The following is a 17,763-nucleotide window of genomic DNA, read 5'->3' on the forward strand; positions in this document are numbered from 1 at the left end:
CCACCCATTTAAAAAAAATAAAATAAAATCACACACCTAGTTGCCTCTAGTTCCCTAGTTGCATCTTTTGCTCCTCCATCACTTTTATTTACTTTTTTAAGTTGCTTTTTGCCTCCATCATAGCAACTGTTTTGTGTTGACTGGATGTAGTGTGCATTACCCCGTGCATCTGTCATGTCAATATCGCTGATGATGACGATAGGCTGATTTTAAAATGTTATACTACTTCCACTCTCCTAATGCACGTACATTTGTCCTAAAAGCCTATGTGAAACATGATCAAATTGCTTAAGAATTTGGCTGTGAGGTCAATTTCCTGTCATTGGGTTCTGCAGATTTAGCTGTGAGTGAGCTGAAACAGGGAGGGAGAGAGAAAGCAGAGGGGGAGGGAAGGGTGGGTTGATGGTGAGTGTGTGTGTGTGTGTGTGGAGGTGGGGAGGGGGGGTCGGCCTATGAGAAAAACAGAACTTACTGTTTTTCTTCCAACTGATTCCATATGATAGACTGATTGCCTGCTCAGCCAAAAGAGAGAAAAGAAGGACCACCAAACCATGGGAAATCCAAAAAGTAAAATGCACTAAACATAACCTTGTGACCCCCGTGGCCTCCGCTCGCAGATGGGAGCACACGCAGCTGAAAGATTGTAAGGAGAAGAAGAAGAAAAAAAGAGAGGAGAGAACTGACTTTGTGACCAATTGTGCAAATTGCTTATCTTCAGATTTCAAGAGCCAATTATGGCTGGGCAAACAGTTTATATACACCACTGACTAAAACAAGCTTCTCTACACATTAATGGGCATTAATGGTTCTATCACCAAAAGCAAATGTAATGTTTAATACAACAACGACTAATGAAAAAAAAAAAAAAGACTAGACAATTAATATATCTCAGTGCTCTCCAGTCCTAGTGGGGGAAAAAGCTAATCTATTTGTTTTTGTCTTTATTAATGACTCCTCTACTGGAGAACAAAATCAAATAATTAAAGTCCTGCCCGGAGCACCAAAGTCATTATGTTCGCTGACGTTCTGTTTGTGCGTTTCACGTTTATGACACGATAGGTGTGGATCGCCTAGCAACCAGTTTCTTAATGAGGGGAGCAATTAAAGAGGTTGAGCCCTCGCCTCCATGTTCCCCCTCTCCCACGGGACGCCGTGCGTTTTGTGTGTCTATGTATGTGTGCGTGCGGGTGTGTGTGTGTTCTTTACAGGTTACCCCAACCCATCCCTTTCTTCCTCTCTTCACCACACTCTTCAAAGCAGCAGAGTGACGCCCCGTAAAGCAAGAAAAGAAGCTATTGTCAACCGCCCAGTTGAACATGTCTTTGTCTAATAACTTTAATACACCTTCCTTCTGCTCAACCGCTCTCACAAGTTGAGATCTTTTTTTTTTTTTTTTTTTTTCTTCCCCTCCCTCCAGGCTCGGCTCCATAACAGACTAATTTAACATGCATCAACAACGACTGCTGGCTTTGTTTGAGTCACCTTTAACAAACAGAGACATGAGAAAAGGAGACTCGGTCGTAAAATGTAATTCCAGCCATGTCCTCCATAGTGCTTTGACAACTAGCAGGCAGACAGACAGCGTGCTTTAAATTAGCAACACATTCTTCCTCAGGAGTTCACTGGGCGAGAAGCCTCAGATATGTGGCTGACTGACTGAAACACAGAGGCATCCTTCCTCTCAGCTCACACACTGCACTTGCACCGGCTCGCTCGCATTGATCAAGAGGTGCTGCCCCCTATTGGCCCAGGCACGGGATAGCCTGTGGATGACAGACTTGAATCTCACCATGTGACATTTTTGTTCACTTGTGTGTACTGTCACACAACAAGCATATTATGCATTCAGACACGAATGTGCTTTGTGGCTGCCTGTCACTCAAACATGTATAGATTCAGGCTCAAAGGTGCATAAACATGCTCACAAATAGCCGAGTCTTTCACACACAGCATCACCCCCCACCGCACACACATGCAGACACACATGAACAGCGCAGCACTGACACACACACACACACTTTTTCTCTCACTCACTCACGCACACACACGTTCCTTAGCTCAGTTCCACCATTATAGAGCCCCAGACAATATAGGAGACTCAGCATAGAGCCTGCAGCGCCTGCCTCATTTGCATGCCAAGTGGCTGTAATGCTGTTAGGGTTTATGCAATAAAGACAAGTGAATCCAGACTGCTGGGCCTAAGAGGAAGAAAGAGAGGGAGAAAAGAAGGAAGGGGGGAAAAGGAGAGGAGGAAAGGAGAAAGAGAAGGAGAGAGGATGGGAGAGAGCGAGGTTGGGAGTGAGTGAGCGGCAGAGGGAGAGAGACAGAGAGAGAGTCAAAGGGAACAGATGGCCCAGGGAGAGGTAAAAGGTATAATCCCATCAGCTGCACTATCAACCGACCATCTGGACATCCCACAGCACAATTACAACACATTTCAGCAGGCAGAACAAAGGACGGCTTCGCGGGGCCACATCAGACCTGTTTGAGTGTCACAATACTAGAGCCGGGACCTCCTCTGCTCAGATCTCGGATCAGTTTTGACGTCCTCTACGGATAACCCTAACCACTGAGGAAAAAGAGTGGGACGGACCACAGATCGGCAGCCTGGGGTCATTACACAGCAAAGTAGATCTTGATATAAAATGAAGCACACAAATAAAAATAGATAGATAACAAAACAAGGTGTGACACATGAATTCAAAAAGGTAAATTATCCGTACTGTAGCGCAAAGTTTGCAAAGAGTTAGTGATGCAACACTCAGACCGACAAGCCGGCTCTTTGCATCCTCATCCGTCCACTCCTCATGATGCCTATCATCTGCTGAGGGGGCATTGTGCGTGTCTGTCATCAGATCGCCTGCGCTGACTGTGTAATCCACTTCGCCACGGTCCCCATTCAGCACATGCTCCCCTCTCTGTCTGTGCATTGAGACATATGCAAATTTTTAGGCAGAAGGGTGGACGGCTTAGGGCCTCAGTCGCTGCCTCTCCATGGGTCCTTCTGTGTGTGGGAGGGGGCACTGGGATTTCCGAGGTGGTGCGTCTGTGTTTGTGTGTGTGTGTGTGCCTGTCGTAGGTTTCAGGCTGCAGCTGCCCCCCAACAGTCACCGTCACCATCAGGCCCTCTTCTTGCCTCCTCCTCCTCCTTCCTGCCCCCCCCCCTCTCTCTCTCATCCCCAAAGTCAATTTGTTTACAGTAATTTTGAAGGGTGAATTATTTGCTGTAATCGTCCGCACTGATGAAGGTCAGGCCCTTAGAGGGGGCCCAGCATGCCCATAGAGGGTTGGTCCTCTTTCAGACGCTCCGCTTCGCAATTAAGGAAAGCAAATGTCACTCCTCCAGGCCTCACAAATGAAAATCTGTACGAGGTGATTAGCATGAAGTCAACAGCGCCTGTTAAAGTCAGATTCCCTGTAGTACCAATGTGTGTGTGTGCACTTTATGGGCAGGGAGAGAGAGCAAACATGACCTGAACAGACCCAACAGCAAGGCAAACAAAGGGAGATGTCTTGTCGGAGGTGATCCATACAACAATGGCCGACTGTGATTTACTTACTGGATGGAAAGGATAATAGAGGGTTAGAACTGAGCTTGTAAAGAAAAAAGGAACTTGCTGAAATAGTTGCTCACATTTTGAGGAGTAGGGGAAAAAAACATGCACAATTCATAGTGTATTAAAAGATATTGATGGAAATAGATTAAATTTGATATTGCTATTTTATGGCAAGCTGTCATGCTATTTCTGTTGTAAACACGGTGTTGTGCTGAACACCATATTAAGGTAATGCATCAAATGACAGTGAATGTGAGGCACCAGATCACTCAAATTAGATTATAATAACAACCCAGACTGTTGATGAATGGCAGAGCTACGTAGCAGAAGTCATGCCAGATGAAAAGCATTGTAATAAACAATATGAAATGGATTGAATCGATCACAAAAAGCAAGAAAAAAAAAAACCTCGATCTGAATAATTCATGAGTGCATTTCACGTTATGAAACCTGAAACTACACTGAGTGTGCCTGCACTGTACCACATATGCAGAACAAAGGTAATGAAATAACATGAACCAGCAAAGCTTTAGCTTGTCATTTCCACTTTAACAGCCCGTATTCTTGACTCATTTAAGATGTGTTCAACTTTGAAATTTTACTGTACATGCGGGCGCATGCTTAATCAATTCTGATAGCTACATTTGCCCTGACACATAATTTGCTCCATCAAATCATTTTCCTGGCGAGCCCGGCGTTTAGCCTTTGTGAAGTGGACCATTTGAAGGGTCTGCTTAACTACACCACTCGAGCGCGCTGATAAATGATTTTGATTCTCATGCCTTAAAGGACAAATCCATCATTTTTTTCTTCTTTCCAGGGGCAATTTCCATGATATGTCTTTGTGAGGGAGACATGGAGGTGATGCAGTAATGTGTCTGTGTGGAAAGAGACATGGATTCCGAGTGTCGAAGCTTAGGTGCTGAATTTGCTCTTTCTTTTGTCTTGGATAAGCAGCCACCCCGTGCATCAAGGCTATCAGCCCAAGTGAGGGATGGACCACTGGAGGAGCCACTGTCATCATCATAGGGGACAACTTCTTTGATGGCCTACAAGTCGTGTTCGGCACCATGCTCGTATGGAGCGAGGTATGATCTAAAGTTTGCAGTTATAGATTTGAAGTTAACTTTTTTGTTATTACAGAGGGCTCATTATTTATTTTCCCCCCCTCTATAATAAAGCTGATAACTCCCCACGCCATCCGCGTCCAGACTCCACCTCGACACATCCCCGGTGTTGTGGAAGTCACGCTGTCCTACAAGTCCAAGCAGTTCTGCAAAGGTGCCCCTGGGAGATTTGTCTATACTGGTGAGTCAAAACCATCTCTTCCTCTCTCTCTCTCTTTCCACAATCTTCTCCTGTGCCTCCCCCTCCTCCTCCTCCTCCCTCCTTCTCCTCCCTCTGTCTGGATGGAGCCCTCAGCCCCAAGTCCAAGCACTAATAATGAACTAACCAGGGCCCTGCTTGCTGAATGTTAAAAGTGTGAGATCTGCACTGCTAGCGAAAAGGTGTTTCGTGGAAGGGCTCCTACAAGTGCAACCCGATCCCCCTCTGACCTGCCATTGCACAAGGGCGCTGCCAATCTCTGTTAAACTCAAGCTGTCAGGATAACTCATTCTGCCAATTCTCTTTATCTGCCCCTGTTGCGAGACAGATAATGCTTTCTGCTAATTTGCTGATTCTGTAAAGCAAAATGTGGTTTCATTTTTTATGAATCAGATTAGAAAAGCAATATCCAGGTTAAGTGCATGAGCGTGTCTGAAGTTATTCTCATGTGTGCGCAATATGAATTCATGGGAGAGAAAGAGACGAGAGAGACGCGTATGTGAGAGAGAGAGAGAGAGAGAAAAGGGTGTGTGTGTCACACTATAAGTAAGGGATCTGATTATCTTGGCTAACAGAAGGAAGTGGTGGTCTTATCTGTCATCATTGGTGAGGAGGCAGAGGTTGCAGGGGTCAGAGCCTGTCTGACCTGGAAGCCTCTGTCTGTTCTAACTCTGATGGGCAGAAAGAAACGGGGGCGCGTCAAAGCACTCTCACTTCCCCCAGCACCCCCAGGCCTCCAGCACAGCCCTGGCCTTGAGCGCAGCAGAATTGCAAAGTGGGGGCTGGATACCCCCCCCCGCTCGGAAACCCCCATCCAGACCCCTCCATCCTGGGGCAGCTGTTTCTCATCAAGTCCCCCCTCTCTCGCTCCCCAAACCACCACTACCACCACCGCTACCACCCCCAGCCATCCGTCCCCTTCTCCTCCAACCGTGCAGTCTGGCCCAGCTCTCCTGCATTTAACCTCCCTAGCAGGAGCGGAGCAGAGGCCAACAAGGCACCAGGATAATGAAACAGGAGTGTAGTGTGGCTGCGTAAGTGTATGTGTGTCTGTTTGTGGGAGAGTGTGAGAGCGAGCGAGGGAGCGAGTGAGAGGGAAAAAACTGTGCGTGTGTGTGTGTGCGCGAGTGTGTACATGTGTTACTGCACAGCCCTGAGAAGGTGTATAAGTTAAGACATTAATGGCTTCTATAGCACCCTGGTGAAAGTGCCAGGTCCCTTAAGAACAGACCCCATTAGTCACAGAGGCTAAGCGGATTGGGATGATTACCATCAGGTTTTACTGGGGAAACGTGTCCCCTTCTCTCTATCTTTGTTGATTTTTCACCCCCCCATTCTTCCTCTCTGTCTTCCCTGGGTTCCTACTCACTTCCAGTTAGTATAAAGATACAATTACCCCTGGAGGCAACGGTGGTACAATTGATTAGTGCGCTGAATTAAAAGAGAAAGTCACGAATAGACAGGTCCGGCTCCTCTGCTCTGCTATTCCCCGTGTGGCTCACCCTGATTGTACAAGGGTTGACGCTTGAGAGAATGAAACCGTTAAAGAGAGCAGAATGCATAACCGCTGATTCCATATGTACTGTAATAGCCAGGCGAAATGATGTTAGCTACTTCACTCAGACAGTAAAAATGTGAATGGGCTGAGAGTGGATCATGTATTTAAGAGTGAAACAGCTCATTTCAAATCGCAGCTTTGGCACTTGGAAAAAAAAAAAAAGGCACTACACGAGCAAATAGGTTTGAAATGACCTCGAGTTACAATAGCAGATTACATGCTGAAAAGGGCATGTAGTGACACCGCGCTGTCTAAAAGGCACAGAATGTTCCGGTGTCATATTGGAGTGCAACATGTGCATATCAAAGGTCTAGTTATCAAAGCATATGGCTTCAAGCGTGACTTGAGAGCACGGCTTGAGAGGAGTGCCTTTTTAGACTTTTTTTTTTTTTTTTTCATGTTGACTCTTCTTGCACCACCACCCTAATTGTGGAGATTTAACTCGCTCAATTTAAGAAATTATCACAAATTACCAAAAGTCAACACAGAGGAGACTGCAGCCAATTCGAACAGCGGAGGGACACGTCCTCACTCGGGTTAGTACCCTGGAACGGCTCCAAAACTCACAATCCATTCTCAGAAAGAGAGCACCCTGTAATGTATGTCAAATAATCCTGTTGGCATTGACTATTGAATGTTTAAAGCACTAATGAGACAAACAGACATACTATATAAAACTTTAGTAGGCTGTAGTTTACTGACTGCTTCAAGGAGCTTCTATCTGTACGTTAATTGGCACGCTTTTAAAGGAAAGACGGCTCTTTTTTTCTATTTTACAGTCTATACCTTTTACCTTCTAACAAAATGTTGTCCCTTGGAGTGTGCTGGCTTGTCCTCTGTCTAATCCATGTATTGGTTATCCATTGGTCCGACTGTCAGCAAGGTTGTAGAAAATCAAAAGGAGAAACTCCTGGCTGTACCTGAGGTCAATACTGTATTATACTTTACACTTTATTAAGCGCCGCAAACGGTCGACATGCCGCTTTGATCAGATATTTTTTAAACAAAAAGTCTCAATTTTCAGCCTCATTTGCAGCATCTTAACCTTTTTACTGCACAGTTACAGCGCCGCTGCATGAAAGAGTAAATCATAAATAAAAACTTTGACCGTACAATTCATCCAATTTAAGCTCCTAATTGCATCAGAGCTTTTGGTTTTCTATCTTGGCCAAGTTTCCACGAGAGCTCCCCTCCTGGGGCAACGATGCAGGCCCTTGGTAATATGGTTCTGCAAGCAGTCCTAACACACTCAGCCACTATTTATCCTAATCAGTGACATCCACATAACCAGGATTGCTTAAAATGAACCCCTTCCGCGCCCCAGAAAACGCACATTTACCGGGACCCCATTTGTCATGGGTAAATTGAGGGTCAGTAAACTTCGCCTGTATCCTCCAGTGGGGATCCAGGACATGCATCATAACGTTAGGAGAGAATGATTGGCGAAGGCGAGCTGTCACACATTTGTCAGGGGGAAGGGAACATTATTTGCTAATTTCCCAAGCTGGGCACTGACAGGGTGCTTCGTCTTCAGACCTTTGGTGACCAGCATGGCTTCCCAGCTATTAGTACAAGTCAAGTGTTTTTTCTTTCTTTTTTTTTTTCTCCTCCTCACTGTAAAGCAGCAGTAATAAGAGCCATTCGTTCGACCTCACAAGATCGCAGCACACTGGGTGAAGGATTTTGGATGGAGTAGATGCCCCATACAGTGAGCTGCTCTTGCCAGGCCTTAGTTGAGGCCAGACAGCCTTGAGGGCTGATGGATCACAAACTTTCCTCGTCAAGGTGACGCTATCGACTCCACTGCACCAAAATCTGACAAAATGGGTATGAGGCAGTCATTCATCAACATAAGGACAAAGGGGTCATGTGGGCTTCACTCAATACTGGTGGAGATCAAGAAACGTCAGCTCTGTAAGGGATGGAAAAGGAAGGAAGACGTTCATAGTGCAGAAGTAAGGTCTCTTTTTAGTTAAGATTCAACTACAATATCTTACTTTATGAATGTTAAAAAAATCTATGGTTTTACATGCATGTTCACCCAAACTAACCCGGCAGCCTTTTAGTGCAGCAAATCAGAGATATAAATAGTGATATCCAGTTAAATCCAAAATCACACTCACTTCCTGTTCCACTCTTAGAAAGAGGAACAAAATGTTTTGTAGTCTTGGACCCTCCTCTCCTCCAAAAAAAGGAAAGAAAAAAAAGAATTAAATAAACAAACACAGACGTCTTTATCGGAGCACATCAGATAGTGCTGTTGGGCTGTGCTGTTGGGCCTGTGAATCGAGCCGATCCTTACGTCTCCTCTCCGCCCTGCAGTCACTTTGAAGTCCCAGACTCAGAAGCTGATCAGATGGAGAGCTTCCTTTTCATTTCCTGTCCTGCAGGGTTGGGTTTGGTACTCTGTCGGTTGCTGGTCAGTGATGGGGTGTGGCCTACAGCAAAGATATGCTATAATCAAAGGCATTCAAGGAGGTATGTAAACAGATTTAGAGGAAGACTTGCAAACACATACCAAATACTCCATATAAGCAGTGTATGTGTAAAATTCCTAAATCTACTACACACAGCGTTTCAGATTTGAGACAATTTATCTGCGGATTATTTTTTTTTTAATTCACCCTGCAGTATGAACTGCTGCTCGTGAGGATGAAATAGGCATTTATAAATGTCATCGCCACAGTCAAGTGGGTTGTAACCAGTTGGCACAACAGTTTTAGCATGTGTCAAAGCATGTTATCCACTAGCCATATCCCCATACCTGCCTGTCTCATTACAACTCTGGTATTTAGCACCAGCTCCACAGGAGTGGAGCAGACACTCGTTGCCAAGTTAGATGGGCCTGGTTTGAAGGCCTTGTGAGCTTGTGTGGAGCGCGACAAGGTTCCACGGAGGAAGGTCCTTGTGTCCAATTAGAGGGCTGACGTGACACGTGCTCGCACTCCCCCACTGTCAGGCAGCTTGTCAGGTAGGCTTTGAGAAGCACACTGTGGCATTATTCCACAGCGTGTTATCAGCAAGTGACCTGTGAAATCCAGCTCCAGGAAATTGATTGAAATAAGTACTTGCAGTTGAGCATGTATTTTCCCCCATTACACCTCTCTGTGAAATGTATTGTGGGTATCTTTCAAGAGAAAAATGAAAGTATGGCTGTGTGTTTTTTCTCTCCTCCTCCCAGTAAGGATGGTATTCATTGATTTAATTTTAATTGGACCTACTTTTTGTCCCACAGTATCGTTAGAGGTCTGTTTTGTAATGGCTCTTAAAATGGATTGTCCTCAGTAAGTCACAGCATCAGTCCTCTGCCACAGGAAAGATAGACGGAGGAGGCAGGGAGGGGGGCTCTTGATAGACGAGGATCTTTCCCCTCCTCCTCCTCTGTTCTCTACCTCCTCTTCTTGCCCCATTTTCAGTATGATCCACACCCAACGGGCTTTAAAAGAACTCCACACCCCCCTCCTCCTCCTCCACTGCCGCATTTTGATTGAAATTCATCGGCAAGTTTATTGAGAAATGAATGAGGGAGGCAGCGCGGTATTGACTTTGAGAGGAAAACACAACTCATCTTGAATGAGGGGGAAAACGCGGCCGTAATTTAGCCGTCATCGATCTGTGCCCCGTCCATGTATTGATCTTCATTTTACAATATTAATTTGCGCTTGCAATCAGCTGTGAAGGGAACCCATTTGATTTCTGTTGGCCGGTAATGTGTGAAAGTCCGCCGACGTCCTTAGAGAAGTGGCACACATACTTTAGATGTCATCTAAGAGGATTGAACAGGTGTCTTTGGCCCTTTCTAATAATACGACCGATATGAAGGGAGCCTGAAATTATGGATGTGCAATCTGTAACATTGCTCCCTTTTAACCGTGTTAATTACATTTTATCTGTTGCAGGAGCAATATCTGCTGGAGACTGTAACTGTCGAGTTTTTTTTCATCTGTATTGGCTCAAAGTTCATGAAATTTCAATGAACATTGATCTGTCTCCATTGATTTATCCTAACTGCAGATCTTTGAAATTTTAATTTCCTGTTCATCTTGAGACTGCTGGAGATGGAATCACTCAGTGGTAACTGGCTGCAGTGGATGGAGATGATATGGTCAGTGGTAAAACAGATGAGGTTTGCTTTGCGTGGGTTTGCTGTGAAAATTCCAATTTGGCTTGGTTTGTTTTTTTTGTTTTTTTTTAAGGAGATGGTCTCTACATCTGCATGCGTGTTTTCTATTCTCTCAACACTGGAACATATCTACTGTGGAGCAGCAGCATGACTTCTGAATACCTTCTTTTTATGCACAGCATTCAATTTTAACTCCTTACAGTAACACCGAGAAGATGTTCACTCTTTAAATCTCTCCAGTAGACTCCGCTGAACATCAGCGAGACGAGGTCATTACGTGTGCTGATGCTGTTCTGAACTGCATCCATCTAACAGACCGCAGGTGCCTAGAAGGCTTCAGTTAGACTGTTTGACAAGTCACAAATGCAATAACACTTGAATGAACTTCTGCCTGTGCTGTTTATCTGTCTCCCCCTTTCCAACTCCCACTCCACCTCTAATTTGTGTTAAGGGGAAAGAAAAAAATAACTGCTCAATGGTGTAGGAGGAGTGGAGATAAGCTCGAAGCAGTTAAGTATAATTAGCGAAAGTAATAGCTGGCAAATGGCAACAAGGCTAGGTTTTTATCTCCTGGAAAGATAGAGTTATCGTAATAAGCTGTAATGGCTGGCAGGAATGCTAGTACTCTGTGCAAGCTTCCATTCAGCCTCATAGACTTAACAAGGAACAATTTCCCTTAAATTTACTGCTTTGCTCAAACATTTCCCCATGTTTATACCCAGATACTGTAAGTCAATACATGTGTTCAATCCACTTCCATATAGACCGAGGGCACACAGTAGTGTATTGCCATGTAAGCACTTCTGGCTGCCAACGTCGGCCATGTTACACTGTTCCTGTAGAGCGGTTACTCATGTCCTATTTCTAGAGAACATGGAGAAGGAGCAGCAGACCACACTCAGATGCCATGTACACGCCATCCACTCTACATTTTAAGTGAAGTGGCTAGCTGGGGCGGCTAAAGGGGCTCTCAGAGAAAATGTGTTTTAGTAGCATGAAAGGACGGGGCAGATTAAGGCGTCAGATCAAAATAAGATTGGGAAGTGCACATTCCAGGCAGAGGAATTCCACTGAAGCCCTGCCACGAGCGCTTGTGAGCATGCGCGATATTTAAAATTGGAAATGATATGGTCACAGCTGCGCACCGAGTCATGCATTCCATTTCTTCATATTCTGAAACATGATCATTTGCTCTCCAGAGTGAGAAAATTACTGAAATATTCATAAAAACAACTCTCCTGAACCTCCACGAGGAAGTCTCTCTCTTTGTCAAGAAATCATGTTCCTGTTACTCACACATGGCGATGAATTCTTTCAGTTATCAGGCGTTAAATGTGAAACATATTTGCTGTCACTTTGTTGTCTCATTACTTTTGTTCAATTCTAATCATCTCTGAAATAAAAACCATGGAAACAAGTCTATGAACAATTATATCTCTGTATACGTACAGCAAGCCGGGGGAAAAAAAAAGAAAAAGATATAAACGTTGTAATTGAACAAAGCATGCAACCTGTCTAAATCTGAACAGAAAATGAGAGAAAATGAAAATTCTATTAGTCCATAATGTTCCCTCCCCCTGCCCCCCCGCACCCCCCTTCCCATGTGCTCTTCATCTCTCCTGCAAAGTATTCAAATGCAAGCCCTGCCTTACCTCCCCGTGTCTCTTTTTCTCTAATTATCCATGAGGTCAGTAAGCAAAATGGGGAAGAAGCCAGGAGATCAATACAAATTATCCCTGAGCAAACCAGTGCTGACAGTTTGAATTGCAGCATATGTTTACCCAAAATCAGGCAATTTATCTTAATATCAGGCGAGTAATGCAGCAGGGGTGAGAGGTCACACAATCTCTCCACCTCATAATTACCCGCCTCTAAAACAGGAAAGTGGTATTGATTGGCCGCGAGCCGGGAAGCGGGCGTGACTGGAACGTGCCAGCGACCCCCCCCTCTCCACCCCCACCCCTCCTCTACCAACCCCTATCATACCTCCCCCCTGTCCCCCCACCTTGCTCGGTCCCTCCTCCCCTCGGCTAGACTCCCCACCCAGTGTAGGATTTATGGGATGTGTGTGGAGGGTTTCATGTTTCCTTGCAGCGACTGAGACCCCTTACAGGAGGGGTAAGAGGGGGGGACACGCTCCTTCCACACCCTCACCCCCTCTCTCTTTCACCATATTGTGTTGGAAGGACGAGGAGGGCCAAACTAATTTTGGCATGCATGGAGTCATGCAAGGGCATCGCCGACCGGCCTGATTTGCCTGCTATATCTTTAGAAGAGAGTAAAGTTTACGACAGAGTGTGAAGTCGGAACATAATGATGTGCCAGAGATTAAAAAAGATGTAGGGTGCAGAGGTGGGAGTGAAAGGGTGGGGGAAGGCTGCTGTCAATGTGTGTGGTGTTAAGAAAAAGTAAGAAGAGCAGTCCCAATGACTCTTGTAAAAGCTCAGCGGATGAAAGAAAATCTTTGCCCGGAAGAAAAAATGTGCGGAGCGACACGATGAATACACACATAACACATTTATTGTCCGGATTGAATATAAGTGCTCAGTATATATCATCAGCGGCTCTTACAGGATTATTGACATTGTCTGTGTCTGTCTGCACCAGTGTACATGCTATGACTACAAAACTGTCAACTCATCAACTGACAGCACCGTTTAGCGCTAATGCAAGTCTCCATCAGCTGTCAAAAGCATTTGCATGAAATCAATAGCAGATGGCGGTGTGTGTCACCAATTTCATTACGCCGGGGTTGTTACAAAGATCATCTCCATGATAGATGAGATGGCTACATGTCGACATGTGGAGATCATGCCTGACGCTTGGACTGCAGAACATTGAGCCATGTATAAACCTACACTTAAACATTTAAACTCCACCATATGTAGACATTTAATACTGTGTGTGAGCTTTAAAACACACACAGAGGATTTAGTTTAAAGTCTTCTTTAAGGGTACGGGATACCATACCCTCCAAATCACATTCATCATAATTCTTAGGTCCGCATTTACAGTGGGGCATCATTATCATTGGAAAGGCACATCAAACAGAACACCTCTCCCAACCTAGGTCTCGTCCTGTACTGTACGTCTCTCCGGCTGTGTTCCCAGCATGCCTGGCGGGTTGTGTAGGCCCCAGCTGAGGCAGAGGACAGGAGAGCGTGATGTATCACCCTGAGAGAGCCCACTGACAGCCTCTGATGATGGATGGCCTGATTATGGAGTGCTTTTTACACATACACAATTTACATCACACTGAGCAGCGGGGTCTGGCAGGGCTGCCGTGCACATACACTCTCTCTCAGCTGGGCACGTGCACTCACACACACACACACACACACACACACATACACACACATGCACAGGACTGCCAGAGTGCATAGATAAGAAAGGGGGTGGAAATAACAAAAGAAAGGGGGCAAATTCCTTGCTACAGCCTTGTCATGTACGATCAATACGGCAGATCAATCCTTTATTAAGGAGAAGATGGCGTTCCCTCACATTCCCAAGCAGACCTTTGTCGTTTCGGGGACGCATGATGACATGTCAAATCAGATTTCCAGCAGTGTATGTTGTTGTGGCGTGGGGTTTATTCAGGTGTGCCTGGCCAGTAGGGCACTGTATATGCAAGCTAGATCCTTGCTATCGATTAGAACCTCACATTGTCCATGCTTGAACACATAATTGCTCCATTTGATCACGGTCGGGCTGGCAATTACTGTATTCAGGTTTTTGGCAGAAGTGGTGCATGTGTTCGATTGTACGCGCGTGTGTGTGTGTGTGTGTTGGTACATGACATGCTGTATGTATGCGTGAGTAGGTACAGTATGTGTGCGAGCATGCTTGCATGTGTATTTAGATGAGAGGGGAACAAAAGAAAAGAGTGAGACACATAAATGTTCGTTTTCCTGCCGTGACTCCCCAGCTCGTGCTTCAGTGGCCCTGCCTGCCTGCGTGTGTGTGTGGGGGGGCGCGTTTGCTTGCTTTCACATTCTCTGGTGTTCAGCAGGTTCAGCGAGCTGTGCGGTGTTAATGCTGAAATTACATGCTGAGTAATGAGTGATGGGCCAAATTACAGGCTGAACAATGAATAGAGGCAGGCAGCTCTTATTAGTCTCCATAGAAAGCCATTGATTTATGAAGCGCCTTGCTCAGCGGAGTTACTCTCCTGAAAATGATATCTACATTGAGAAGTGATGTTCTCTATTAAGTCGTTCCTTCCCCCTTTACACTGCTCTCCTCCTTTCCTCCCCTCCTTCTCTCCTCTGCCCTCCCTCCCTCCCTCGCCTTGTCCTGCCTATGAGTGTGCACATGATTGTTTAGAATCAGGCGGAGCTGTAAGGAAGCCTTCAATTACCCATTAGGACTGTCAGACATAAAACGCCCTGCTCTCACCAAAGTCTGGGTTATGATTCATTTACTTTGTGCCTCTGATTCATCGCCCAATATGCCTCATGCCCCAGATTACTATTTGAGGGGTGGGAGAGATTAATGGCTCCATGGGATCTGCTGCCGTATTTCACGGGCCCAGTGTTGCAGTACAGTTGGTGCAGAAGGGTGAAATGACAGCAACTTACACTAGATCAATGTGTGGACAGCCTTTCACAGATTATTAAAGCTCGGTTAGATTAAAAGACCCCCGCTATGTAGTTTGCTGTAGTCAATATTCTCAAGCAGATAAAAAGAGGGAGGGTCCCTCTGAAGGATTCTCAGACTGATGTAGGTCATCACGGCTGTTAATGGAATAACACTCGGTGACACAAGTGTCAGAGGAGCCCGTGTCATTTTCCAGCACTTGCCCCCCCTGGATGTTTCATAAAACATCGTCTCACCCATGAGGTCTCTTTGAAATTAGGCATTCTGAAATGACTTTTGTTCTGTAAACTCCGACAGATTTCTCAATTAGTTTCTTCCTGTCTCTGGCAAAATTAGCCCTGAAATGATTCTAATTTTTATCTCCCCTTTTTTTCTCCCGTCTTTCAGCCCTGAATGAGCCAACCATCGACTATGGTTTCCAGAGGCTGCAGAAGGTCATCCCCAGACACCCCGGTGATCCTGAGAGGTTACCAAAGGTCAGTACGGTGTCCCTGCAGCAAACACAAACACGGCAACGGCGACAAGACACAGCCGTCTGGGTTCTAATGCCTTAATACTCCGAATGTGACAAATAAACAAAACAACATTCCCATCAAGGCAGAGCACTGTGACCCCAAACCGTAACAGCTTTGCTTCACATATGTGGCTTACCCACTAACCAGCGTGGTAATGGTATTGGTTTTGTGTGTGGAGAGAGGCGTAAACTCTCTGTGTGGTAAAATAGCTCAATCAGGCGTTTTCCTCTCCAGTAGTCTGTGGAGATGGTAATCTGGTCAGAAACGACGTCTGCACCCTCATTACCCCACTCATGTTTTCCTTTCATTTTCTGCAGCTCGATTTGGTTTAATCTTTTGTTTACAGAACCCTGTGCCGTAAACCCCCTAGTCTTACTGCAGCTAATAGACAAAGACTGCATGTTATTATGCTTTGGCTTTCTTATTGTTTTCTTTTGAACCTGGGTGAAGGAGTTGAAAGCCACATCAGTTTTTAGACACACCGGTGTGGCACATAAATAGGCTGCCATATTGAAAGACCTGAGCATGAAAACTAAGGTGCACTTCTTTTTTTTTTTTTTATTACTTCCCTCCCCTGCAGAAACTCTTTGATTCTTTTACTCTTTTCATTCCCTTTGATTCTCTTACTCTCTCCATTTCCTATTGATAAAATCTATCTGTGTGTTTTCACTAATTGCCACCCTGCCAGTAACCATTTGGGTGACTGACGTTCCAGATGTGTCAAGTGTAATAATATAACTGATTAGTACATTCAAAGCCCCTTGGCATGTGGTAAAGTGGTGGCCACCTCAGAGTTTTAATAATACTGTAAAACCTTTAAAGACCTTATCTATTAAATCCCAGCATGCAACACAGCAATATCATTAACGTCCAACGGACAATTTAATAAAGAACAGACTGTGTGGTAGCTGTAGACGTTTGACCAAGGCAACGTGGAGAAATGGAACATCACAGCTAGTCCCTGGTTCGGTATATGAAGTGTTTCAATTAGACTCGGTCCCTGTGGAGACAGGAAACAACACCTAGACATGAAATGTTACTCTAATTTCAACTGTAAACGTTGACCAAAAGGTAAAGTACACTTACCTTTAATATCCACATGGCTTTCTCTATCTCCGCAGGCATCGCCGGTCAATCTAGCTACACCGTTTCAATTTTATAAAGTCGCAGTGTCTTTGCGAAATCCACGTCTTTAGAACAAAGAGCGCGACAATGTCGAACACAGCTTTATTACGGAGAAACCTTACTTCTTTCCTTGAATACAAAGCTGTGTTGTTGGCCGTGAGACAGATTTTGACACTGAACCCAAGATTAGTTTCCTGGGTGTGCATACACTTAATATAGCACGGTCTCCCGGCCTTTGCATGAAACAATCACAGAGTGAGATGAAACCCTGCACTTCCAATAAACAACATAAATATTTGATTTGCTCTCTAATGGACCCAAATATGGGGTTCAGGGGGCATGTAAATGATCCCACCAAGTGATTCGTCATTGTTAAGCTTGCCATCTGAGGGTCAGCTCACGGGGTCAAAAGCACATTCCCAATAAAACAGCCCGCGGCGGGCTGACGCTCGCATGTACATTTGGAATGAGAACAGAAACAGCATATAGAGAACAGCCATTACAGGGTGCAGGTGAGGTAGGGAGACTCTATAAAAAGAAGATAAAGCTGGAGGACGCGCGGTGTGCATTAGCAGAAAGGCAAATCGACACCAAGTCCACTCACCGCCTCTACACACCCCCCCTCCCATGACTTCACCCTCCAGTTGATAATATTACTGCGCTATATTGATTTCCACCAGCCTTCTCCCTGGGACCAGTAAGACACGTGGTAATTGTAAGGAGACAGAAAGCCAATATGGGAGTGCTCATGGATAGCAAGGGATGCACGCTAATATTGTTGCTACACAGAGAAAAAAAGGGGGGAAGCTGCCTCTGATTGAAGTTTACCTCGTAATTCTAAGACAACATCGTAGATGACAGTCTGACCCTGTGGGAGGAGTGGAGATATAAAAATTCAATGCAAAGTCCAGGGTGAATATGAAAGTAATAAGTGTGAGCAGTCAAGTGATGAGAAAGGAGATT

The 17,763-nt window shown here is 45.2% G+C and overlaps 1 protein-coding gene across 8 annotated transcripts in view; it reads left to right on the plus strand.

The window, feature by feature from the left end:
- The window catches only part of ebf3b (EBF transcription factor 3b), a 67,915-nt gene that overhangs the window by 41,874 nt on the left and 8,278 nt on the right, over positions 1-17,763 (plus strand). For 4 of the 8 annotated variants that reach the window (XM_050071617.1, XM_050071619.1, XM_050071622.1 and 1 more), the window contains exons 9-11: positions 4,515-4,645; positions 4,739-4,865; positions 15,548-15,636. In XM_050071617.1, the coding sequence (XP_049927574.1) occupies positions 4,515-4,645; positions 4,739-4,865; positions 15,548-15,636 (347 nt within the window). Of the gene's footprint in view, positions 1-4,511; positions 4,646-4,738; positions 4,866-15,547; positions 15,637-17,763 lie in introns of all 8 variants that reach the window. The other 4 variants (XM_050071616.1, XM_050071618.1, XM_050071621.1 and 1 more) reach the window with 1 other exon arrangement.

This window comes from Epinephelus moara, chromosome 19 (assembly GCF_006386435.1).
Source record: "Epinephelus moara isolate mb chromosome 19, YSFRI_EMoa_1.0, whole genome shotgun sequence".
In the NCBI taxonomy this organism is placed as follows: domain Eukaryota; kingdom Metazoa; phylum Chordata; class Actinopteri; order Perciformes; family Serranidae; genus Epinephelus; species Epinephelus moara.